This window comes from Dasypus novemcinctus, chromosome 12 (genome assembly GCF_030445035.2).
Source record: "Dasypus novemcinctus isolate mDasNov1 chromosome 12, mDasNov1.1.hap2, whole genome shotgun sequence".
NCBI lineage: Eukaryota > Metazoa > Chordata > Mammalia > Cingulata > Dasypodidae > Dasypus > Dasypus novemcinctus.
In genome coordinates, this window is record NC_080684.1 from 84,088,479 (window position 1) to 84,116,112 (window position 27,634).

Consider the following 27,634-nt stretch of genomic DNA (forward strand, 5'->3'; position numbering starts at 1 on the left):
AGAGTATCACAAATATTAAACTATACAGCCTAAGATATTCATTAAGCCAAAGTCTCTTATACTAAGTAGGAAAGCAGTTTACAAAATTAGACTTACAGTATGATTCTATTCCTTGTTATCCTAGGACAAGGTACAGCTAATATATGCGAGGTAACTGGGAGAAGGAAGGGAGAGAGGAAGAAGGGGAAGAAACTTGAACCCTGATGCTGGATTCCTCGTACTCCCAGTAATGAGATGCGTGGTGCAAGTGGGGAGGAGGGCTGAAGTGTCCCTGACTGAGATCCACCTCATCTGCATACTACAAAAGACATTCTTGATGTTCTCATTAAAGGAAGGAACAGTTAGATTGGGGGCTTTCTCTGATGTAGTTGCCTCTAGCCTGGCAGTTTTGACTAGTTTTATACCACTATTGACCTGGTGTACTAGTCAACACTTCCTCAATAACTCTAGTATGTCTTTTTTTTTTTTTTTTGGTACACAAATACACACAGCAGCTTTATTTGTAAGAACCAAAAACTGGAAACAAGCCAAATTTCCATCAATAGGTAAATGGTAAACAAATTGTGATATATTCATACATTAGACTGCTGCTTAGCACTAGAAAGGAATTACCTACTGATAAGAATAAGGATTAATCTCAAAGTGGTTCTGAAGCAGGCTGGGTGGGGAATCAATAGATGGATCTGGAACCTGGCAAATAGTCCATGTGTACATCAATACCCCCAAGATGGCTGCTGGAAGACCCTCACGAGAAAATCTGTGTCTTTTTAAAAGCCTGATAGGAAAAGAGGTAGTGTGGATACTTCACAACAGGGAACTCTGGGAGTAGCTCCTTGAGATATTGTGCAATCCACACTGGCAAGTGACAATGGAGCTTAGTGGACAAACTGAATCTCATGTCAGAAAAAGTGCAGCCATCAAATAGAAAAAAGTCTAATAGTATGTATACCAAATACTATCAATGCTTACACATGATCATGGGATTATGGAGATTGGGTTCAGCAGTGAATAACAGAAAACTTCAAATACAGTGGCTTAAACAAGATAAAAGTATTTCACGCACATTTAAGAAGTCTTAAAGTATTCAGCCCAGGATATTAAAGTGTCAGAGACTGAAAACCCTTCTCTCATGTATCTCCTCAAATCATATCATGGTTCAAGGTAGATGTTTCAACTATCAATGACAATTTATTCAACCCTTTTTAGAAAACAATTTCTGTCTTAGAATTCTACCCAACATATCTGTGTTCTAGTTGGTATGAAAGAAGAAGGAATGAATAAGGAAAGGCCCTTTAAGGCCTTTCCAAAACTTGCATGTAACTCTTCTTGGTCACATGGCCACCCTAGCTGCAAATGAGGCTGAGAATGATATTATTCATATATATGTTACATAATATCTATATTGTATTATTAATTCCAGGCAACCAGTTGGTCATCTTCATATTGGGGATTCTACCATTATGGAAGAAGGGAATACAGGAAACAATTAGCACTATAATTTTCAAATTTTCCACAGCTGTATTTCTCTATAATGAGAAAACAATTTTAAAAACATAACAATAATGGTGAAAGGAAATGAGAAAGTTAATTCAAATACTTCTAGTCTCAGATTGACAGGTTTGCCTTTTGTTCTTTTTCCTCAATGAAATTTTTAAGTTTTAAATTTGTATGTAGTCAAATATATTATATCATATTTATAGAAAACGTGATAGGAGCTATAGCACTGCATACATAAAGAGCTCATAAAATTGAGAGGTAAAATATGAAATTCCAACATATAAATCGAGAAAGAGCAAAGCCAATAATTCACAAGATACAACAATTAATTAAACAATCTTTATCCTCACTAGTAATTATGGCAAATTTAAAAAGCAAGATATAGAGTTTTACCTATCAATTTTACAAAAACTTGTTTTGCTTTATTTTAAATGATGATGTTCACTATTAGCAAGAGTGCTTCTGAGAATACAAACTTTGGTCAACCCTTTTGGAAAGTAATTTGTATCTTAGGAACTTTATGTCCTTTTAAACAGTTATTCTACTTTGGGAATCTACCTTAAGAAAATAATCCAAATGTAGACAGTCCCTTCGCACAAAGATGCCCATTTCAGAGTTATTTATAACACTGAAGCATTGGAAAAAACCCAAATATAGAATAATAGAACAATAGTTAAATTATTCTTCATTTTTCAAGACTGGGTTATATGTACTTACCTTTTGGCATTTAACACATTAAATTGAAATTGTCTCTGTCTATTTCTGCCACTAGATTGAAACTGTGTGGGCAGGCACAGATAACTTTTATTCCAACATCAGACCCAGTTATTGCTGGTAATAGTTTTTATAACATGTTTGTTGGGTTAATGAATGAATAAATGCCTCAGTCCCACTGTATTTTTCTTTAGTCAAACCACATCGTGTTGTGTTCAGTTTTGGTGATTAGTAGATTGTTGACTCCCTGCTCAAATCAACTTCCTTCTCTGCCCTTCTAACAGGCAGAGCCCCAGTTTTATTTGTAGCCATGTATTCATTGCTCCAACCATGGGGGAAATTACTCTTAAATGATAGTTTAGGCAGGAATGTAATGCATTTTTTTCAGTAGAGTGAGATATAAAGGGAAGTCTGTTGGGGAATTTTTAGGAAATGGTTTTACTTAAAAGGAAATGACAAAAATGTTTTCTCTGCCTCTATAGGTATCAGTGTAGAGGTATTGCTTGGAGTTGCTGTGGCACCTTGCAACCACTAGAGGACAAGAATGAGGATAAAACCCACGGCATTAGAGAGAGAAGGGATGACAGATAAAAACTGGGTCCTTGATAACACTGATGTGTATCTGAAATACCTGTGGTACCATCCTATCTCCAGATGTACTATTTTGTTAGTCAAGTAAGAAACTACTTATATTTATATCACAACTAGGGTAATCTTACTTTTAGTTGGAGTTTACTTTAGTTGTAGACAGAAGCATCCTGACTTATCCAAGTGGGAACATTTTAAGAAGATCTTTGACAAATAATGGTGAGGCTATGGAAAGCATGCCTATTGAGGGAGAAAAAATTATTACTCATACTTAGCAGGAGATACAACAGCTCTTTTGTATATTACATTCACATTGAATGAAAAATCCAGGACCAATGTGTGGTGATTGGGAAATATTTTAATTCACTAATAGGAAACAATAATCAAATAATTAGAACTACTTATAACAGAAAGTTTTATGGAGTAGTGTGTTTTTCATTGTTAAGAATTCCAGCTGAAATTTGGTGACTCCCTTTGGAAGCATTCTGGATTTCTGTTTTGGTTAAGAGGCTCAGCTAGAGGATTTCAAAGTTTCCTTCTAACTCTGAAGATGCTATGATTTTATTCTTTGCCTTTGTGACATGTAAATACAATAACGATTGTACAAGCAGGAAGGAAAAGTAAATATAAAATTGGCATTGTGTATTTTTATATTATTCATTTTTCAACTTGTAAAATTGGTTATACCCTAAACTAGATCTCTGTACATATTAATGAAAATACCTCCCTCACCCTGCCCCCCCAAAACACTAAGACAAAAACAAAGCTGACGTATAATCTGCAAAAATAAATATTAACAAGAAACTAAATTCTTCCTGGAGACAAAAAAAGAGGGGGAAGGAACTTATTAATGGCATGTAAAAACTGCAAAGTAATAACTGGGTCCTTAATACACATAGATTATATACATATAGTAAATTCTCAAATATCTGTGCTAATGTAGGGAAAACCTAATACTTTTAATAAAAATGTACTTGACCTTGGCATGTTTTTATATTGATATTATAATTTAGGGATGCCTTAAGTGTAGAAATTTGTAGAAATAGTTATTTAAAAATGGCTTAAATTGTTCCTTCCCCATCATCTTCAGAACTCAGTTTTTGTATAGTTCCTTTAAAAAAAGAATGTCTTGTTCAAATGCAAGGAATAAAGAGTAAAAATAAATCAAAGTAAAAAGAGCAACAAATATGATTATCGTAACTATGCTAGTTAAACTATAAATTATAAAGCAAATATACTGAAATCAAACAAAACACTGTTTCACAACTTTGTTGCTGTACTAATAGCATGTCTTCAACAGTGGTGAGTGTTCTGACTCATTTTTCGAGTCAAAACTTGAATCTTAAGAGATATTCTCCAGTCTTCATGAGCATATCATTTATTGAAGAATTTATGTATGTGTCAATTTTTTTGTTTTGGATTTAGCTCAAATAACACCAAGTGCATTATTTACCATTGATCTTTCTCAAGTGCTCATTACAATTTTGTTCAAAATATTTCCTTATACTTGATTTGCTCACCATGATTACTTTTTAAAGCTCCTGCTCTGAAAGGACTATGTATCCTTTTTTTTTTTTTTTTTTTTTTGGAGTGATTTTAAATATTGTGAAGATGGGCTTTCATCATACCCCTATAAATTTATTTCACCAATATACTTCAGGAATACTTCTGCTTTCTCCTTAACTTATTGAAACATTTATTTATGTGCCTATTTTTTTAAAATCTCATTTAATCTTGATGACATTTGTGATTTAATATTTGAGTTCTTTTTCTCCTATCAACCAAAATGCTTCTGCTGAATGACTGCAAGAGAAAGATTAATCACCTTACTGTATGTAGCCATAAGTACACTCAAGTATTTCTTCACATCAACAGTGACGTGTAAGTCACTAATATGAGCAACTTTACTCATCAAACAGTTCAGTTCACTTGTGAAGAATTACTTTACTTTTTATTAATTATACAAAGCACTTTGAAAATAAAACTAATTTATAAATTCTAGTATTGTCTTTTTGTCTAAATGGCTTCAGAATTTTTAAAAATTCGAGTCATTCTTAATTAGTAAGTGACATTTTTTGCCAAAAAATTACTGCATGTGTTTTATAATTTGTATAAATAGAAAAGAAGGTATTAATTTAATTAAAAAAAAATTTTTTTTCACTAAAAAATTCCAAATCTTCAAACCTGCTATAACTATATTATAGTGGTTGGCAACATATATATATGCTGAACTTCAATATTGTTCCTAACATGGTTTTCCCTCTGCTTTGAAATTCATTACCTAACACCTGTATAATTTATAAAAACCAATATGGTCACAATTTTGCTTCATGTTATCTTAATTTTTGCATCTCTCAAAACAAGACGACTTCAGGCACCAAAAAAAAATTAAGCAATTTATCAAAATAGCATAGTTTAATGAAGAAATTAGTGTTTTTAAAACATTACCACATTTCAGTGTTTCTATATCCTGTGTAATTCCAACTTTTGGTATTTTACAAATTCTAAAAGGAAACAAACATAGTTGAAAATTTTCTTTCCATAGCCCCTCTAGATGCAAAGCTAAAATGAGATTACTGTCACTTTAAGGAAATAAGCAAAACTGAAATTTATCCTGAGTATCAGTCAATTTCCCAATGATAATTTATTTCAGAAACCACAATTTTTGCCTCATTTTTATTCTGTTTAGATAACAGGATTGGCAGATCTTGACAGCCACAATACCCCATGTTAAAATAAAAGCCAGATGACATTCTGGCAGTTTAGCAGTACATGAAGTCATAGGCTAATTTTCTGGTTCGTGATAAATCAACTAGAAGCTCAGATATTCAAAATTCTGAAGAACACAGTAGGGCAAATCCCCCCAGGCAATCCACCCACTTGCTTTCATAAATACTACCACCTTCTTTGCTATGTTATACCTTTCATCAATCCAACTCAGAAGAGCATCCTAATCCCTCTTCTCTTACTCCATGCCTGAAAAACACCCTTGATACCTCATCCATTCATTTTGTTCTTTCAACAAATTTAGTAAGTACCTACTATGTGCCAGGCACTGTATTAGACACAGGGAATACAAAATTGAACAGACACAATTCCTGTCCTCATGGAGTTTACAGTCTATATACTACATTCTAGTAGGTCTAGCACTAATTAAAAAAAAACATAAAATAACAGTGTCAAGTGCTAATAAGTAAAGGTACATGATCCTGTAAGAATGTGTAATAGTGGGCCTTAACTCTGTCACAGAAATCTGGAAATTTTTCTCCCTGAGCAAGTGATGAACGAGCTGAGCTGAGAGACAAAGAGGAATTAACTAGGCAATGAGGAAAAAAGGTATTTTGAGCCAAGGGAACAACGTGAATAAAGGTCCTATGAGAGAAGGATAGAAGAAGCATGGAACACTTTAGTTCTCACTTACTCCAGACACTGAAAGACGGGCATGAAAATAGAACACACAGTGAAACATGATGCAAAATGAGGCTGATATAGTATTAATGATAATAATGATAGCTAACCTCTTTTGAGTGCTTTTTAGGTGATGGGCCAGCCACTGTTTTAACCTTTTGAGACATTAACTCATTTAATGCTCAGAACTACCTTATGAAGTAGACAGTAGATTAAATATGTGACCTTTGAGGTCATATAAAATATTTTAATTTTATTGTAAGAGTCAAAAAAGGCCATTGTAATGCTCTAAGCTAGGAGTCAGAGTAAGGGTATGTGGGTTGGCTTGATTAAAACTGCACTTTGAAAAAGATCATTCTGCCTACAGTAAAGAGAACAGAATCCAAGAAGGGCCAGAGAAGCTACAGGAGAGAAGGGGATAGATTTGAGAGATGTTTACAAAGTAAAATGATATAACTTGGTGATGGATTGGTTGGGGGGTGAGTGAGTGAAAGGAAGGTGTCTAACTATAGTTCTAGGTTAGCAATTTGGAACCAGGGTTAATGGAGGTGTCATTCACTGAGATATGAAGATACCTTGATTAGGCCAGAAGCTAATAAAAACTTGCTAAAGAGGAATTTACAACTCCTGTATTGACAAGCACTAAATAACATAACAATAATAGAAATCCACAAAGGGGTTAGCCTGCAATCATACATAGCCTTTCTTCATGACTTAAATAAAAATAAAGCTTCACCATAACTAATGTTACATGGTGATGTTTTGAAGTTGGTGAAGTTTTGAAGGATAGGATGAGGAAATTTAAATATGACATACCAAAAACATGTTTTTGGCATAAAAGAAATTAAAAAGTAAAACATGATTACCATTTCCCCCTGATCATTAACAACTTCTCTGCTAGAGATCTAGCAAAGAAAATTTCAGGATGTGACAACTTTTATCTATCTCTAATTTACGGTTATTTTATAAACGCAGGTAATTTATAGTATAGGTTTATGCCTGTAGTTCTCATACTGTCAAAAATTTTGGGCTAACTTAATCAAGCAAAAATGGCCCCTTGCCTTTTAAATAGTTTGATAACACACGTACATACTAATGCAGACAAGATACACTATTAAAAGTATTATATATACCTTTAAAAGAAAAACAGACAAAAGACAGAGATTCCTCTGCTGCCTTTTATGAATTTTAAGTCTCTACAAAGAAATAGTACTGCTTTTTAAATTTAAAAATCCAACAAAACATACAAAATGCTCAGATCCATATCACTTATCATCTCTACTATTTATATGATTTTTTGGGAAGAACAAATAAATTTAGAAGGAATTTCCATTTCTATAACACTAAACAATTATATCATAGACAAATTTAAAATTTATATAGAGCAAATAGTTATCAATCCTGAGAAAAACAATGTTAGCTCTGAAGAAGTTACTGTCTCTCAAATTCATGCTTTTCCACAATAGAGACTGTCATTATTGAATACATACCTACAAATCAAAGGTACTCTACTAATAATATAAGCTATACATTTTAGATTTTAATTAGACCTTTGCATTTAATCTAATGTTATTATGTAGTTTTAGATTAACATAGTTTAACATATTTTTAAAAAAAACACTCTGAGGTAAAATATTAACAATTTATTTGTTCTTTGTGATATTCTCAGCTCCCAAAAACAGTACCTAATTTTTAAAATAATGTCAATTAAAATGGGTATTATAGAAGAAAAAAAGGCTAGTACTGTTTTCAGTAGATTCAAAATCACTCCAACACTTAATGTAAATGAAATGTGCATTTTCCCCAAGTACTCAGATATAAGGATGGCTATCTAAGTCATGTCAACTAAGCAGAGAACCCATGAACTTCAACATGACTTAGAATTATCAAGTATCTTAAGAAAGGGTAGTCCAGCTATTGTATGTTCTCTCTTGGAGATATTTATGTTTAAGAATGTGAATTTAAAAATAGACCCCACTTAGTTTGATTCTATCAGAAATATATTTTAAATCTTTAAAAGCCTTGTTTCTTAAACATTCATTCATGTGCTTTTATTTCATAATGCATGACTGATATCTCTCTGATGTTGATTTCAACTCTAACAACCCCTAGAAAATAGAATCCAATTTTATCAATTATTCTTATTATAGAAGAATGTGCATAAGTCACATAGTTTTAATCAAAACTAGCTTTGTAAATTCAGTATGTGCAAATACCTATCTAGTCTTATACTACAAGAATGGTATCAAATTGTTTTACATGTGTAAAAAGAAAATTCTCTGAAAACATTTCCCTCCTTAAGGGAAAAGATGAAGGCAAAGAAATAATATAAATAGTATTAATTAAAATTTGTACAGTTACAAATGCTGCTAAATTTAGCAGGATTTTAAGTCACTGTTTCATGTCTAACAATAAATGTATAAAGGAATGTACAAGTAATGCTTTTTAAATCACTTGGCCATATAGTCTAACATTTTTCTTTTTACAGTTTGTGCTTTTTATTTTTACATTTGTACCATCTTTATATTGAAAATAATAGCTTTAACTTATACAGTTTACCCATCATTTAAAATGATTATATTCACATTTCCAAGTTACTTTATAAGTTTAATAGGGTAAGGATTTTCCTGAGTTTTCAAACTCAGTCAATAAATACTTTATTAGTTTGATTGGACTTTTTACAGTAATTAAATAATTATAGATTTAAGCACATTATTTTAATAATATTTAAAATGTAAGCCTCCTTTTATTTTACATAAGTCCGAAAAGCATTTGAACCATTGTGATAGTAACTTATTATCAAATAGTGAGAAATAATCCAGCAATCTGTAAACACAATTGGTTTTCCCTTTTCTTTTAAAGAAATGCCTACAATGATATCAAAATTAGGACATGACATCTTTTCATTAGGCATATAATTAGTTAACAGTGTGTGTTGACTTCCTAGATCACACCAGTTTAAAAGAGGGTAAAAACTCCAGAATACACAATCACCAAAAGATTGTAACACCTGCACCTAATACTTTCTAAATTGGCTTTGGAATAGTCACTTCACCACATTCCATTTCATTTTATTTTCTTTTCATTAAAAGGGAAGTCTTTCATTAGTTGGTAACACGCACATTATAAATATATTCTTCTTAGTCCAGACCTATAATTTGGTTTTTGATTGCCACTTTTGTTATTCAACTGTCATCTTCTTTATTTGAAGAAGAAGAGCCTCTTTTTCCAAGTGAGCCTCTGCAAGAGCCATTTTAGCTTTAGCCAGTTCCTGTTTAAGAGACTCATTCTCTTCCATGAGCTGAAATGATAAATATGGAAAATAAGAGAATTTAATCATTTCCAGAAAATATTTATAGACTACTTCTATACTACAGTGTGAAACTTAAGATAGTAAAAATACCCAATGCTGGTCAGGACACACTTAAACTGAAAAATGCAGTAGGAGGTTATTTGGATATACATTTCTAGCACCATAAAAATGTTCATAAGTTTTGACTTAGCAATTAAAACCAGTAATTAACTTCTAATTTCCAAATCTAGTAGTTACTTTGTTTTAAATTTTAATTTCCCTGGACCTTTCTGTGGCTTTAGACACTGCTAACCTCACCCCTCCTTCCTAAGCTTCTCTCCTTCTTTGGTTTTTATGCTACAATTTTTCAGGCGTATCCTTCTCTATCTGTGACTTCTTTATCTTTTTCTCTACTGGCTCCACCTTGTCTAACCACCCTTAAATTTTAGTATTATACTAGATTCCATAATTGGTCTTCTCTTGTCACTTGAGTCACTTCATTCTCTGGGATGATCTCATTTACTCCCATGGTTCCAACTGTCATACATAACTAATCTATCACAAACCTCTTGAGCTTCAGACCAACATTCTGAGTATCCTACTAAACATTTTCATCTAGGTAGTAAATTAGTACTTGACCTCCATTTGAAGACTCAGTTCAAGTATATTATCTTCTTAGAATTATTCCTTAATCTCCTCAACTATAATCCTTAACTCTAAGGATATGATAAAAGCTAAGGATTTTCATCCCATAAAAAATGCTTCTACACTGATTCATTAAAGCATTTACATTCAATTTCAAAAAGTTTTCAGATTTCTTTTAGTTCTAGTATAAGAATTCTTGCCTCACATGCTAAGGAAACATTATATTACTTTGGTCTTTTGAAGCTTATCTATCAGGCTAATTTACTAGAAAATAGATACTCAGTACTCTGTGAGAAAAGAACATATTTTTGTGAAAGAAGGATTGGAGTAACATTGACATGCTGTACAAATAACAGGTGCTTGGTACTCAGCCTCAACAACAAGTTATTTATTTTTCAGGGAAAAATACAAAACAAATCACTACCTCAATTTTTAACAATTATTTTTTTCAATTATGGCACAGTTTAACCATTTCCTTTTGGCAAATTTGGTGATTTTCTATTATAGCATTCTGTTCTAAACATGTTTGCTACCCTAAAAAAAAAAAAAAAAAAAGACAAAGAAATCCTGTCTTCTAAAGCAAATTAGGTATTTTTCTATAATATATAGCAATATAGAAAAGTATTGTTAAACAATGTTAAGTAAAAAAAATACAGTATATACTAAACTATAATTATTTTTAAAATAATGGAAAGACTGAGGAAAAATCACAAAAATATTGATAGTATTACAGAGAACAGAAGATATTAAAGTTGTTTTATTTATTTTTTTAATTTCCCAAATATTCTAAAATATTACAGTACTTTGTAATTTAAAAATTGACCTTCAGGGAGTGGATGTAGCTCAAGAGGTTGAATGCCTGCTTCCCATGTACAAGGTCCTGAGTTTGATCCCCAGTACCGTCTAAAAACAAACAAATGAAAAAGCCAGCTTTCATTGGGGAGCAGATGTAGCTCAGTGGTTGAGCATCTGCTTCCACATACAAGGTCCTGGGTTCAATTCTCAGTACCTCTTTAAAAACAAAACAAAAAAATAACTGTCAATAAAGGCATAAAAGCTCCAGGAAGCCTTCCTAAATTTTTGTTAGACCCTCCCTCCCCTGCTCTCCTGTCATTTAGCACTCCCCACATTAATTCTGTCTTCCCTCTGTGAGACACAACCTCTGTGAGAGTTTGGAATGTTCCTATCTTGTGCAACACAATACAAACAGCATTTAGAATAGTACTTGGACATATAACAGGCACTCAATAACAATCTAAATTAATGAATGAGTAATGTTTTAACTATTTAGTACTTTACTATTTAACTATTTTAATTGTTGAAACCAACAGGCACTGAATTAGTTTTCCCATTACCTGTTCTCTAGAAAAGTCTAAGAAGCACTCAGTAAAGTTAACTGATTGGGAAGGCCAAGGAACCACTGGATTCGTCTGAGTGGCTTGAGTGACACTGTGATGTTTCTTCAGATCATACTTTCCACTGGTCAGCAGCACTGGATCACTTTGAGCATTGTCCTTAAAATCATTTCCAGTGTTAAATATCTGAGAATCTGATCAAACAAACAAATAAAATGCTCAGATAATTGATTTCCAAATAATTGATAAATCTTTGAGAAATCTACTTTGAAAAACTAATTACAATGTATATATGTCTATTATTATAATCACAGCATTTTTAAAAGATTTACTTTATTTCTCGCCCCCTCATTGTTGCTTGAGCTCACTCTCTGCTCTCTGTGTGTGTTCATTGTGTGCTCTCTGTCTGCTTGTCTTCTTTTTTTAGGAAGCACTGGGAACCAAACCCAGGACCTCCCATGTGGGAGGGAGGTACCCAATGGTTTGAAGTCACATCCACTCCCTGCTTGTTGTGTCTCCTGTCTCCTCATTGCATCATCTGGTTGTGTCAGTTCATAGTGTCAGCTTGCATTTTGCTTGTCTTCTTTAGGAGGCAACAGGAACCAAACCTGGGACTTCCCAAGAGGTAGGCGGATGCCCACATGTTTGAGCCACATCTGCTTCCCAATCACAGTATTTTCATAAAGTCATTGCTAACTCTAATTACTGGTAATAGTTTTCTGAAGAATAGTGATCACTAATGAAATGATGACTGTCAGTAACCCAAAAAGGAAAGGGAAGAGTCCAAGCCAGTGTATTTGTCATCCCTGGTAAGAAAATGTGAAAATAAACCTGTAAGTATAGCATTTGAGTATTTTTCTTTTAAAAATCTCATTTTTTATAAATGCAAAATGAATGCAAGTTTATTGAAGGAAAACTAGAAAATGTGGAAAACATAAGGAAGTATGAATAGCATTTATACTTATAAATCACCATTTTTAAAAATAGAAAGGAAATAATTAAATTATGGTAGAGAATAGCATATTGCACAGCATCAAGAAGTCATGTTTTATGATTAATGATTTTTCCCTTTTTACTTGCATTGGCTTCAATGAATTTCTATTTCTAGAGAAGATCCATGTAAGTTAACTCAAGTAAAATGGTAAGTAATTATACGGATGCATCAGGAAATCTTAAGCATTTTAAAGCAGGGAATAAAGAAGAATCCTGTCCTTCAGAAATTTATGCCTATTCCAGCTGCATATTCTAGCAACTGGAAAAACTTACCCTCAATTTTAAAAAAACAATTATAGGGAGAAAAGGAATAAGCCTACAAAGGAATAATGTTTCTGTATCTTATTGGAATTAATATAAATTTGAAGCTGATTCTGGTAAGTTAAGATGTATATAGTAAGCTTTTAGAGCAACCAATAAGGAAATAATGCAAAATAATATAATGAAAAAAAGCCATTAAGGAATTAAAATGTTGTATTAGAAAATATTTACTCAGTGCAAAAGAAAGTAGTAAAGGAAAAGAGAGGTGTAATAAGGACAAGACATGCAGAAAACAAAAAGTAAATTGGCAGATGTAAATCAAATTATATCAATAACATTAAAAGTGAATGGATTAAACAATCTGATCAAAAGGCAAACAAGACTATACGCTGTCTACCAGAGACACACTTTAGATTAAATAAAATGAACAGACTGACAGTAAAAGAACAGAAAGATATATATCACAAGAAAGCTGATAAATAAGACTGTAACACAAAGAAAGTTACTAGAGATAAAGAAGGACATTTTATAACGAAAAAAGGTTAAATCAATCAGGAAGATATGGCAAGTATAAACATATATGCATCTAACATTAGAGTACCAAAATACACAAAGCAAAAACTGACAAAAATGAAGGAAGAAACAGACAATTCTAAAGCAATATTTGGAGACATCAGTATCCCAATTTCAATAAAGCATAGAACAATTAGATCAACAAAGATATAGAAGACTTGAACAATACTATAAACCAACTACAACTGACACCCATAGAATATCTTATTGGAATCAAGTTTGTATAAATCTGAAGCTAATATTCACCCAATAATAGCAGAACATACATTCTTCCTATATGTTCATTGAACATTCTCCAGGAGAAATGATATTCTAGGCCATAAAGCAAACTTCAATAAATTTAAAAGGATAGACATAACACAAAGCATGCTCTCCAACCACAAAGAATGAAATTAGAAATTAAGAACAGAATGAAATTAGGAAACTCACAAATACGTGGCAATTCAACAACATACTCCTAAATGACAAATGAGTCAAAAAAGAAATCAAGTGATATTAGGAAATACTTAGGGATAAATGAAAATGAAGATAAGACATATCAAATTTTATAGAATGCAGCTAAAGTAGTGCTTTAGAGGGTACTTTATTGCTGTAAATGCCCACGATAAGAAAGAAGGTCTCAAGTCAATACTTTAACCTTCTACCTTTATACACTAGAAAAAAAAAGAAACCAAATAAGAAAGGAAATAAAGATTATAATGGAAACTAAAGAAATAGAAAAGAGACACACAAAAGAGAATATCAATGGAACAAAAATTTGGTTTGTTGAAAAGATCAAGAAAATTGACAAACCTTTGGCTAGATAGACCAAGAAAAAGAAAAAAAAAAACAAAGCAACAAAAAAGACTCAAATTATTAGATCAAAAATTAAAGAATACTGATCTTACAGAAATAAAATGGACCATAAAGGAATACTATACACACTTGTATGCCAGTAAATTAGGAAACTTCGATGAAATGGAAAAATTCCTAGAGATAAAAATTACTAAAATGGATTCAAGAAGAAATAGACTACCTGAATAGTCCTATAACAAGTAACGGGATTCAATTAGTTGTTTAAAAACTACCTACAGGGATGCAGATGTAGCTCAAGCAGCTAGGCACCCACCTACCACATGGGAGGTGCTGGGTTAGGTTCCTAGTGCCTCCTAAAGAAGATGAGCAAGACAGTGAGCTGACGTGACAGGCTGGCATGGCGAGCAGATGCAACAAGATGATGCAGCAAGATGATGCAACAAAGAGACTCAGTGAGGAAACACAATAAGAGACACCACAAGCAGGGAGCAGAAGTGACTCAAGCAATTGGGTGCCTCCCTCCCACATAGGGAGGTCCCAGGTTCAGTTCCCAGTGCCTCCTAAAAAAAAAAAAAAAAGATGAATAGGAAGCAGACAGCAAGTGCAAATAATGGGCAGGGGCGATGGTGGGGAGAAATAAATAAAATAAACCTTTAAAAACTACACAAAAAAAGCTCAGGCCCATATGGCTTAACTGGTGAAATCTAAAAAACATTACAGAAAATACTTATCCTTCACAAACTTTTACAACAAATAGAAGATGAAGAACAACACTTCCTAATTTATTCTATGCAGTTAGCATTACATGAAACTAAAACCAGGCAAAGATATCACAAGAAAACTCTAGACTAAAATCTTTTATGAATATGGACTCAAAAGTCCTTAACAAAATACTAGCAAACTGACTCTAGTAACATATAAAAAGAATTATACACCATGAGTCTTGGGGATTGAATCAGGTACCCCACAAAAGATATATTCAAATCTTAATCCTTGTTCTTATGAGTGTGAACCCATTTGTAAGTAGGACCTTTAAAAGATGCTATTATTAGGAAAGGTGTGGCCAAACTGAATCAAGGTGGACTCTATAGAGAAGAAATGTTGATGTAATCAGAGGAGCCATAAAATGTAGAAGTCAAAAGTCAGAGAAAGACAGTAGGAGACCATGTGACAAAGAAAGAGATGTAAGCCAAATTACCCCAAGAATTATGGCACGCCTGCATCAGAATACTGTAGCACTCCAGAGAAAGCATGGCTTTTTGAGACTTTGATGTTGGATTTCTAGCCTTCAAAACCATGAGACAATAAAATGTTTATTGTTTAAGCAAACCCAGTTTGTAGTGGCTTGTCATAGTGGCTTAACTTGGCAAATTAAGACTGAATTCCATGATGTATAAAAAGAATTATATACCAAGATCAAGTGGGATTTATCCCATGAATGCAAGGTTGATTTAATATCTGATAATTAATTAATGTAATATACTGTATGGTTAGAATAAAAAAACAAAACTTGCATGATCATCTTAATAAATGAAAGAAAAAGCATCTGACAAAATTCAACACCCTTTCATAATGCAAACACTGAACAAACCAGGAATAGAAGGCAATTTCCTCAACCTGATAAAGGACATCTATGAAAAACCCACAGATAACATAAATCTTAATCATGAAAAACTGGATGCTTTTTCCCTAAGATCAGGAACAATATCAAGATATCTGCTCTTGCCAATTCTATTTAACATTTTACTAGAGCTTCTGGCTGAGGCAATTAGGCAAAAATAATAAATAAAAGGCATTCAGGTTGGAAAGGAAGATATAAAAGTGTCTGTATTCACAAATAACATCCTATATATAGACAATCCACTAAAAATATTAGTATTAATATTTTATTAGTTCTAATTAGTAAGGTTGTAAGATATAATATCTTTGTACAAGATCAAAATACAAAAATCAAGTGAAATTATGTATACTTGTAATGAACAATCCAAACATGAGATCAAGAAAACAACTCTATTTATAATACTTACAAAACTAATAACATGCTTAGGAATAAATTTGAGAGAAGTGTTAAATTTATACTCTGACAACTACAGAACATTGTTGAAAGAAATTAGAGAAGATCTAAAGAAATGGAAAAACATTCCATGTTCAAGATTAGAAGACTTAATACTGCTAAGATGGCAAGACTCCCCCAGTTCATCTTCAGATCCAAGGCAATCCCTATCAGAATCTCAAGTGGCTTCTTTGTCGAAACTGACAAGCTAACTTCAAATTTCAGATGGAATTGCAAGAGACCCAGAAGAACCAAAACAATCTCTGAAAGAAAAACAAAGTTGGAGAACTCATACTTCCAAATTGCAAAATTTACTTCAAAGTAACAGTCAAGACAATGTGTTACTGTCATAAGGATAGACATAAAGACCAACAGAATAGAATTCAGAGTCTAGAAATAAACCCATATGTCTACAGTCAAAAGATCTTCAAACAGGGTACAAGGAACATACAATGGGGAAGTCTTTACAACAAGTGGTACGGGGGCAACTATATAGCCGCATGCAAAAGAATGAAGTTGAACCATCACCTAATATAAGAAATTTAACTCAAAATAGATTAAATACCTAAATGTGAGAAATAAAACTCTAACTCTTATAAGAAAACATAGGGGTAAATCTTCATGACCTAGGATTTGGCAAGTCTTAGACGACACCAAAGCACAAGTGACAAAAGAAAAAATAGGTAAATTTGACTTCATCAAAATTAAATACATTTGTGTTGCAAAGGACTGTTTTGAGAAAGTGAGAAAACAACCCACAAATGGGAAGAAAATATTTGTAAATCACATTTTTTATATGGAACTCCTAATTAGAGTTTGTTTGTTTATTTTTTCCAGAAGGCACAAGGAACCAAACCCAGGACCTCCCGTGTGGGAGGCAGGCACTCAACTGCTTGAGCCACATCTGCTCCCATAACTAGAGTATTTAAAAACATTTCACAAGAAAAATTAAAAAGACAAATAACCCAATTTGAAAATGGGCAAAGCATCTGGATAGACCTTTCTCCAAAGAACAAATGGCCAATAAGCACAGGAAAAGATGCTTGATTTCATCAGTCACTATGGAAATGCAAATCAAAACAATAATATACTATGTCATACCCACTAGAATGGCTAGAAATAAAAAGTCAGATAACAAGTGTTGGTGAAAATGTGGAAAAATTGGAAGGACTGAGGGAAGATGTCAGAGCAGGAAGCTCCAGGAATAAGTCCTTCCACCAAAACAACTATTGAATTGGGAGGAACAGTCTGAATTAACTATTTTGAAATTCCACAATCTAGGGGAACACTGTGTAGTATTCAGGGAAGAGTAGGAGGAAGAAGCTGGTAAATTGCAATAAATATCGGTGAGTTTCACCCTCCCTGCAGTGGCTACCTTCCCCCTACCCCCAGCCTGGTGGCAGGCAGCAAAGGGAACTGGTGCTCAGGCTCATGGCACAGCTTGCTGGTGCCAGGGTGGGACATAAAGACCTAATTCTCCAGACTCCAGGGAAGTGTGGTCTATTTGATGATCACTGTTTTGTTTTGTTTTTAAAAAACAAATCAATTTTATCGATTCAAATAAAGCATAAATCCACTCAAAAGTGTACAATCGATGGTATTCAATATAACCATATAGCTGTGTATTTATCATGTCAATCATTTTTAGATCATTTTTATTATTCCAGTAGTAATAATAATATTAAAAAACAAAGCAAACAAAACTTATTGCCTCTCAATCTCTCTATGCTTTCCTTACTGTACATAGCTGCTATTCTGTTTCTTTCTCTCTAGTTTATTTTTATCTATATTTTGTAAAAACAATCATATATACAATATCACCCATATTTGTATTTTACATGAGGTTTCACTATGTTATTCAGTCCCATGTTATATTTTTTAGCTTTCCTTCTAGTAATATAAATGTCCTTAGGCTTTCCCTATCAACCACTGTCATACCCATATAATGAGAGTACTGATAGGGAAATTTATAGCCCTCAATGCTTACATTAAAAAAGAAGAGCTAAAATTAAAGATCTAACTGCTCACCGGGAAGAACTAGAAAAAGACCCACAAACTAATCCCAAACCAAGCTGAAGGAAAGAAATAATAAAAATCAGAGCAAAAATAAATGAAATCGAGGCCAAAAAACAATAGAATCAACAAAACCAAGAATTGATTCTTTGAGAGCAGCAAAATTGACAAATTGTTAGCTGGGCAGATTAAAAAAAACAGTGAAGGCACAAATAAAATCAGAAATGAGAGGGGAGTCATTACCACTGACTCCACATAAGATCATAAGAGGATACTGTGAACAACTGTATGTCAAAAAAACTAGGCAATGTAGATGAGATGGACAAATTTCTAGATACACATGAACCACCTACACTGACCCTAGAAGAAATACCTTAGCAATCCAAACACAAGTGAAGAGACTGAAACATCATCAAAAACCTCCCAGAGATGAAAAGCCTGGGACCAGATGGCTTCACAGATGAATTCTACCAATCATTCAAAGATGATATAATACCAATCTTGCTCAAGCTCTTTCAAAAAAATTGAATAGGAAAGAATGCTACCAAACTAATTTTATGAAGCCAACATCACCTTAATACCATAACCTGATAAAGATAGTATGAAAAAAGAAAATTACAGACCAATATCTCTAATGAATATAGATGCAAAAATCCTCAACAAAATACTTGCAAACCAAATCCAAAAGCACATTAAAAGAATTTATATACATCATGATCAAGTGGGATTTATCCCACGTATGCAAGGGTGGTTCAACATAAGAAAATCACTTAGTGTAATAAACACATTGATAAATTGAAGAAGAAAAATCACATGATCACTGTTTTTGACCAGCTACTTGGGCCAGCTCTGACAGCAGTCAATGTGCTAATCCACTAAGACAAAGGAGTCAGAGGAATCTAAAGGCAACAACCTTCCTCAAAACTATGGAAAACAGTTAAAGTGCTACAATAATTGGGCAAATGCTGAATCAAGACAACACAGCTTCAAAAGTCATAGAAGAAGCTCCTGGTACCCTTGCTGGCCCCTCTCCAACTTCCTCCACAATGTGGGAAGACAGAGAGTGGCCTCTGGGTGCCTATTGTGGTTCCTGTATGAAGGTGTCAACTATCAGGTGGAAGGAAGCATGAGAGACTGAGCCAGGGAACTTGGGTTCAGCTTCCCAGAGTCTATCCTGAGGGCAGAGAAGGAGCCTGCAGACAGCTGGGACAATATGAGAAACAAACAAACAGGAAATAGTCCATTCAAAGGAACAAGATAAAAAAAACAGAAGCCATCAATAAAAAGGACCAACTCTTGGATATACCAGACAGAAAATTTCTAGAAAATGATCCTTGATATACTCAAACAGATAAAGGAAACATGGAGAAAGAAGTACAGAATATGAGCAAAACAGTCAATGAACAATATGGGAATATCTTTGAGATTATCAAGAGGAACCAAACAAATACTGGAGTTGAAGAGTACAATAACTGAAATGAAAAATTCTCTAGACAATTTCAAAGCAGATTGTAGGTGGTAGATAAAGAATCTGTGATCTCAAAGACAAGATAACTAAAAGGATTCAGGCTAAGAAATAGAAAGGAAAATAAATAAAAAATAAACAGAGCCTAAGAGACCTGTGGAACAATATCAAGCATGCCAGTATATGCATTATGGGACTCCAAGAAGGAGAAGAAAGCTGAGGAAATAGGGTAGTGCCACTACCCTACAAGCAGTGTAGGTGAGGAAGGACTTGGCCAGTTTGTTTTTTTAGCCTCAGATTACTTAGTTGGGAGAAGGAAGGCCTGGCAGAACTTGGCCTGTGTGTTTTTTTAATCTCCATCTTCTTACTTTCTTCCCCAAAAGTGAGGAAAAAAAAAAAAAACATTAAAAAACAGGGGGGGTGGGGGAGGGGGTGGCTGTTATCCAGACTGAAAGGAAAGGACACTAAACAGTTAATCAATATGGCATAAAAATAAAATAAAATAAAATGATGGCATAAAAAAATAAAGAAGGAAAGCATAATGGTAGTTATAAATGCCAGTACTATTATTATTTTGGTACACATTCTTCTCCAGTACACATGGATCACTCTCCAGGATAGACCATATGTCTCAATAAACTTAAGAAGATTGAAATCATACAATTTATTTTCTCCAACTACAATGGAATGAAGTTAGAAATCAATAAGAGAGAGACAACTGGAAAATTCACAAATATGTGGAAATTAAATAATGTACTTTTAAACAACCCACATGAAAAAGAAAAATCACAAGGGAAATTAGGAAATATCTTGAGGAAAATCAAAATGAAAGCACAACATACCAAAACTTATGAATTCAGCAAAGGCAGTGCTGAGAGAGAAACTTATGGCTCTAAATGCTTACATTTTAAAAATCCCAAATGAGAGCCATTATCTCAAAGTTAGAGGACCTAGAAAAAGAAGAGCAAATAAACCCAAAGTAAGCAGAAAGAAGGAAATAATAAAGATTAGAATGCAGGTAAATGAAATAAAGAATTTAAAAAAACTATACAGAGAATTAACAAAACCAAAAGTTGGTTCATTGAAAAGAAGATTAAAATCGACAAAACTTTAGCTAGAATAATGAAAAATGAAAGGACCCTGTAGCAGTTTGATATTATTGATGAATTCCAAAAAGAAATATTGGATTATGTTTGTAAACTGATCTTTTCCTCTGAGCAAATTAGATATATTGGATTCATAGGTTTACTTGATTAAGTAATTATGTAAACCTCTCGTGCCAGGCATGGCAAAGGACAGAGGAAAGAGAAGCAAGCCCCAGGAAGGGAGGAACCCAGGAAGCCTGAACCCTCGCAGACGTTGGCAGCCATCTTGCTCCAACATGTGAAAATAGACTTTGGTGAGGGAAGCAACTTATGCTTTATGGCCTGGTATCTGTAAGCTCCTACCCAAAATAAATACCCTTAATAAAACCCAACCAATTTCTGGTATTTTTCATCAGCACCCCTTTGGCTGACTAATACAGACATAAACAACTAAAATCAGAAATGAAAAGGAGAAATTAGTACTGACCCCACAGAAATAAAATGGTCTATAAGAGGATACTAAGAACAACTGGATAACCTAGATGAAATGGGCAAATTCCTAGAAACACACACTACCGAAATGGACTCAAGTAGAAATAGAAGATCTCAACAAACCAATTACTAGGAAAGAGATTGAATCACTAATCAAAACCTTCTCAACAAAGAAAAGCCCAGGACCAGGGGCTTCACAAGGGAATTCTACCAAACAGTCTAAGAATTAGCATCTATCCTGCTTAAAGTCTTCCAGTAAATTAGAGGCAACACACACTAATCCATCCTACAAGGTCAACCTCACCCTCAAAACAAAGCCAAATAAAGATAACACAAGAAAAGAAAACTGCAGACCAATATTCCCTATGAATATAGATGCAAAAATTCTCAATTAAATACTCAATTAAAATACTAGCAAACTGAATCCAACAGCAAAATAAAATAATTATACACCATAATCAAGTGGGATTCATCCAAGGTACAAAGGGTGGTTTAACATAAGAAAATCAATAAATGTAATACATTAACAGAACAAATGCAGAAAGGCATTTGATAAAATCCAGCACCCCTTCTTGATAAAAATACTTAGAACACTAAGAATAGAAGGAAACTTCCTTCACATGATAAAGGACATCTATGAAAAACTCTCATTAACATCATTCTTAATGGTGAAAGACTGACAGCTTTCTCCCTAAGATCAGGAGCAAGATAAGAATGTCCCGTCACCCATGCTATTTAACATTGTACTGGAAGATCTAGCTACAGCATCAAGCAAGACAAAGAAATAAAAGGCATGCAAATTGGAAAGGAAAAAGGAAAAGTTTTCCTATTTGCAGATGACATGATCCTATACACAGAAAATCCTGAAAAATCCACAACAAAACTACTGGAACTAATAAATGAATTCAGCAAAATGGCAGGGTACAAGACCAACACCTAAATATCAGTAGTGTTTCTATGTACTAGCAATGAATAATCTGAAGAAGAAATCAAGAAAAAATTCCATTTACAATTAGATCTAATAGAATGAAATATCTATTATAGCAATAAATCTAACCAAGGAAATAAAGGACTTGTACACAGAAAACTACAAGCCATTGTTAAAGGAAACCAAGAAGATCCAAATAAAGGGGAAGACATTCCATGTTCATGGATTGGAAGACTAAATATATATAAATATTGTTAAGATTTTAATTCTACCCAAAGTGATTGACAAAGTCAATGCAATCTCAATCAAAATTTCAACAGCCCTCTTTGAAGAAATGAGAAAGCTATCATCAAATTAATATGGAAGGTTAAGGGGCTCTGAACTACTAAAGCCATCTTGAAAAAGAAGAACGAAGGTGGGGGACTCACACTCCCCAATATAAAAACTTATTACCTACATGATGGAATAGAGGAGAGTATGGGCCATGATGTGAACCAATGTATATGAGGTGCAGAGGTGCCCAAAGATGTACTTACCAAATCCAATGGATGTGTCATGATGATGGGAACGAGTGTTGTTGGGGGAGGGAGAGGGGGGGTGGGGGGGTGGGGTTGAATGGGACCTCACATATATATTTTTAATGTAATATTATTACAAAGTCAATAAAAAATAAAAAAATAAAAAAAAAAAAAAAAATAAGGCCATAGTAATCAAAACAGCATGGTACAGCTGCAAGAACAAACATCTAGAGCAATGGAATCAAACTTAGAGTTCAGAAATCAGACCTCAAAATAATGGCCAAATGATTTTTCATAAGGTAGTAAAGACTACACAATGGGAAAAGAATAAACTCTTCAACAAATGATTCTGGGGAAATTGGATATCCATGTGCAAAAGCCATATATACCATATACAAAAATAAACTCAGAATGGATTGTAGACCTAAATATAAGAACCAGAACTATAAAAATGCTAGAAGAATACATAGGGAAGCATCTTCAGAACCTTGTGTTAGGCAGTGGTTTCTTAAACTTTATACCCCTTTTGTTGCACAAGCAAGAAAAGGAAAGAATAGATATACAGAACTTCATCAAAAATAAAAACTTTTGTGCAGCACAGGACTTTATCATGAAATTAAAAAGACAACCTATACAATGGGAGAAAATATTGGGAAACCACATACATATTTGGTAAGGGTTTGATATCCAGAACATATAAAGAAATCCTACAAATGAACAGTAAAAAAGACAAACAGGGCCTTTCTAAAAAATGGGCAAAAGATTTGAGTAGACATTTCTCCAAAGAAGAAATACAAATGCTTAAAAAGCACATGAAAAGATGCTTAACGTCATTAGCTATTAAGGAAATGCAAAATAAACCACAATGAGATATCATTTCATACCTACTAGAATGGCTACTATTTTTAAAAAAGCAGAAAATTACAAGTATTGGAGAGAATGAAGAGAAATAGGAATGCTAATTGTTGATGGCAATGTAAAATGGTGCAGTGGTTCCTCAGAAAGTTAAATATAGAATTATCATAAGACCCAGCAATTGCACTACTATATATCTACCCAAAAAATTTGAAAGCAGGGTCACAAACAGATATTTACACAACAATGTTCATAGCAGCATGATTCATAATTGCCAAAAGATGTAAGTAACCCATGTGACCATGAATTGTTGAATAGATAAATAAAATGTAGTATAGGGACAAACAATAGAACAAAAGGAATGAAATTCTGTTACATGTAACAAAATGTATTGAACCTTGAAGACATCATGCTAAGGAAATAAGCCAGACTGTACAAATATTATATGACCTCACTGACATGAAACAATTAGAATAAGCAAACTCATAGATTCAGAATCTAGAATACAGTTTACCAGGGGCTGGCATGAGGGTTTGGAATGAGGAGTTAATGCTTAAATGGTACAAAGTTACTATTTGGATTGATCATAAAGTTTTGGTAATTGATGGTGGTGATAGTAGCACAACATTGTGAACATAATTAACAGCACTGAATCATATATTTGAATGTGGTTTAAAGGGGAAATTTTAGGTGTATATGTGTTACTACAATAAAACTTTTTTGTTTAGAAAAACAACATAGGACTGTACAACACAGTGAACTCTATTTTAGATGATGGATTTTAGTTACAATTATAAATACATTTTTTCATGAATTTTAACAAATGCATCACACTAATAGAAGGTGTTAATAACAGGGTGGCATATAGAAACTCTGGGTTTTATGCATACAACTGTTAACCTACTACTTATGTAATAAAAAAATTTTTTTTTATTCTATACCTTCAAAAAAAGTAATTACCAATACATGACTTGGTATGGACGTGTGTACACAAATAAAGACACATACATACACATACACACACAAACATTTTCAGTATTTTTTTCTTAAACTATTTAATGAGTTACCTAATTAGCCAAATTTCATAGAGTAAGAAGGAAATTGTAGTGTACCTTCATAAAATCTTTACTGAAATATTCATAACTTTTAAGATTTTCCAAGGCACACAGCGAAGGGACAGAGAGAGCAGACAATAGACAATGGGAGGGGGGAGAAATAAATAAATAAATCTTAAAAAAAAAAAAACACTAAAGGAATAGGAAATGGTGAAAAAAGCACCATGCACCCCCAAACAGCATAAATCCCAACAGGCCTACACCAAGACAAATACTTGACAAATTATCCAATGTGCAGGACAAAGAGAAAATACTAAAAGCAGCAAGAGAAAAGAGAGCCATCACATACAATGGAGTTTCCATAAGATTAAATGCTGATTTCTCATCTGAAGCCATGGAGGCAAGAAGGCACTGGTATGACATAGTTAAGGTACCAAAAGAAAAGAATTTCCAACTAAGAATACTCTATTCAACAAAGCTAGCATTAAAAAATGATAGAGAGTTCCAAATATTGAAAGATAAACAGAAACGAAGAGAGTATGCCAACAAGAAACCTGCCCTTCAAGAAATACTAAAGGAAGTTCTGCAGGAGGAAAGAAAAAAACATGAGAGACAGAGTTGGAGGAGAGTGTAAGAACAACTAAAAAGACAAAAAGAGAAAAAAAAAAATCAGACAACATATGGCAAACACAAATCCAAAGATAATATGGGTAATATATGTAATTCCTTGAAAGTAATAACACTGAATGTCCATGGATTAAACCTACCTGTTAAAAGGCTCAGATTGGAAGACTGGATAAGGAAATATGATCCATCTATATGTTGTCTACAAGAAACACATCTTAGACCCAGGGATTCAAGGAAATTGACAGTGAATGGCTAGAAAACAATCTTACAGGCAAACAATATCCAAAAAAGGGTAGGAGTAGCTATATTAATATCAGACAAAATAGACTTTAAATGCAAAACTATTGTGAGAGACAAAGATGGACTCTACATATTAGTGAAAGGGAGAACCTTTCAAAAAGAAAGAACAAACATCAACAGTTATGCCCCTAACAAGGACACCCCCAAATACATGAGCAAACATTGGAGAAACTAAGGGAAGGAATAGATGCCTCTACAATTATAGTGAGGGACCTTAACACACCACGATCACCATTGACAGAACATCTCAAGAGAGAATCAATAAAGAAACAAAGACTTTGAACAATATATTAGAGGATCTGGACCTAACAGACATATACAGAATGTTACAACCAAATACAGCAGGACATACATTCTTCTCAAGTGCACATGGATCATTCTCCAAGATATACAACATGCTAGGCCACAAAGAAAGTCTAAATGAATTCAGAAAGATTAAAATCATGCAAAATAATTTCTCTGACCATATGGAATGAAGCTGGAAAGCTCCAAGGGCCAGAAACCCATATTTGGCACCAAGACACGGAAGTTAAAGAACACACTCTTAGAAAAACAGTGGGTCAAGGAGGAAATCTCAAAAGAAATCAGTAACTATCTTGAAACTAATGAAAATGATAACACAGCATTTCAAAACTTAGAGGACTCAGAAAAAGCTGTATTAAGAGGGAAATTCATAGCCATAAATACATACATCAAAAGAGAACTAAAGTTGATGAACTAACTGTACAATTGGAGGAATTAGTAAAAAACAACAAACTAACCCCAAAGAAAAAAGAAAGAAAAAAAGAAAGAAAGAATAAAGATCAGAGCATAACTAAATTAAATAGAAAGTAAGAAAATGCTCAAAAAAATAAACAAAACAAAGAGCTGGTTCTTTGAGAAGATCAATAAAATTGACAAACCCTTATCTAAACTAACAAAGAAAAAATGAGTGAGATGCAAATACACAAAATAAGAAATGAGAAAGGGGATATCACCATGGACCCCACTGAAATAAAGCTATCATAAGAGGATACTTTGAAAAACTATATTCCAACAAGAAAGACAATTTAGCGAAAATGGACAAATTCCTAGAAACACACAAGCAGCCTACATTGATGAAAGAAGAAATCAAAGATCTCAAAAAGCCAATCACAAGTAAGGAGATAGAATCAGTCATTAAAAACCTCCCAACTAAGAAGAGCCCAGGGCCAGATGGCTTCACAGGTAAATTCTAGCAAACACTCCAGAAAGAACTAACACCAATCTTGCTTAAACTCGTCTAAAAAATCGAAATAGAAGGAACATTCCATAACTCATTTTATGATGCCAACATTACCCTAACAGAAAAGCCAAACAAAGACCCCACAAGAAAGGAAAATTACAGGCCAATCTTGCTAATGAACCTATATGTGAAAACCCTGAAAAAAAGACTTGCTAATCATATGCAACAACACATTAAACGAATTATACACCAAGACCAAGTGGGTTTCATTCCTGGTATGCAATGATAGTTCAACATAAGAAAATCAATTAATGTAATACAAGCACAGAAATAGATTGAAGGAAAAAAATCACACAATCATATCTATAGATGCAGAAAAAGAATTTGACAAAATACAGCACCCTTTCTCGATAAAAACACTGCAAAAGATAGAGAAGGAAACTTTCTGAACATGATGAAGGGTATATATGAAAAACCCACAGCTAACATCATTTACAATGGTGAAATCCTAAAATCTTTCCCTGTAAGATCAGGAACAGGACAAGGATGCCCACTATCACCCCTTCTATTTAACATTTTGTTAGAAGTATTTGCTTGAACACTGAGGCAAGAACCAGATAGAAAAGGGATCCAAATAGGAAAGGAAGTAAAAATTTCACTATTTACAGATGACATGATCCTATAGATAAAAAATCCTGAGAAGTCTTCAGTAAAGCTTCTAGAACTTAAAATGAGTTCAGTAAAGTCGCAGGTTATAAGATCAATGTGCAAAAATCTGTAGCATTTGGGAACACTGATGATCAAGAAACAAATACCATCTACAAGAGTAAATAAAAAAAAGCAAATACTTAGGAATAAATTTATCTAAAGATGTAAAAGACTTATACACAGAAAACTACACAACACTGTTCAAGGAAA

At 33.4% G+C, this 27,634-nt stretch overlaps 1 protein-coding gene across 12 annotated transcripts in view; it reads right to left on the reverse strand.

Annotated features, from left to right (window-relative positions):
- Nucleotides 1-5,195: 5,195 nt before the first annotated feature.
- BLTP3B (bridge-like lipid transfer protein family member 3B) overlaps nt 5,196-27,634 on the reverse strand; it is a 147,262-nt gene continuing 124,823 nt past the window's right edge. For all 12 annotated transcript variants that reach the window (XM_058308593.1, XM_071219016.1, XM_071219017.1 and 9 more), the window contains 2 exons: nt 11,500-11,693; nt 5,196-9,508 (listed from right to left, as the gene is read on the reverse strand). In XM_058308593.1, the coding sequence (XP_058164576.1) occupies nt 9,389-9,508; nt 11,500-11,693 (314 nt within the window). In that variant the 3' untranslated portion in view covers nt 5,196-9,388. The remainder of the gene's footprint in view (nt 9,509-11,499; nt 11,694-27,634) is intronic.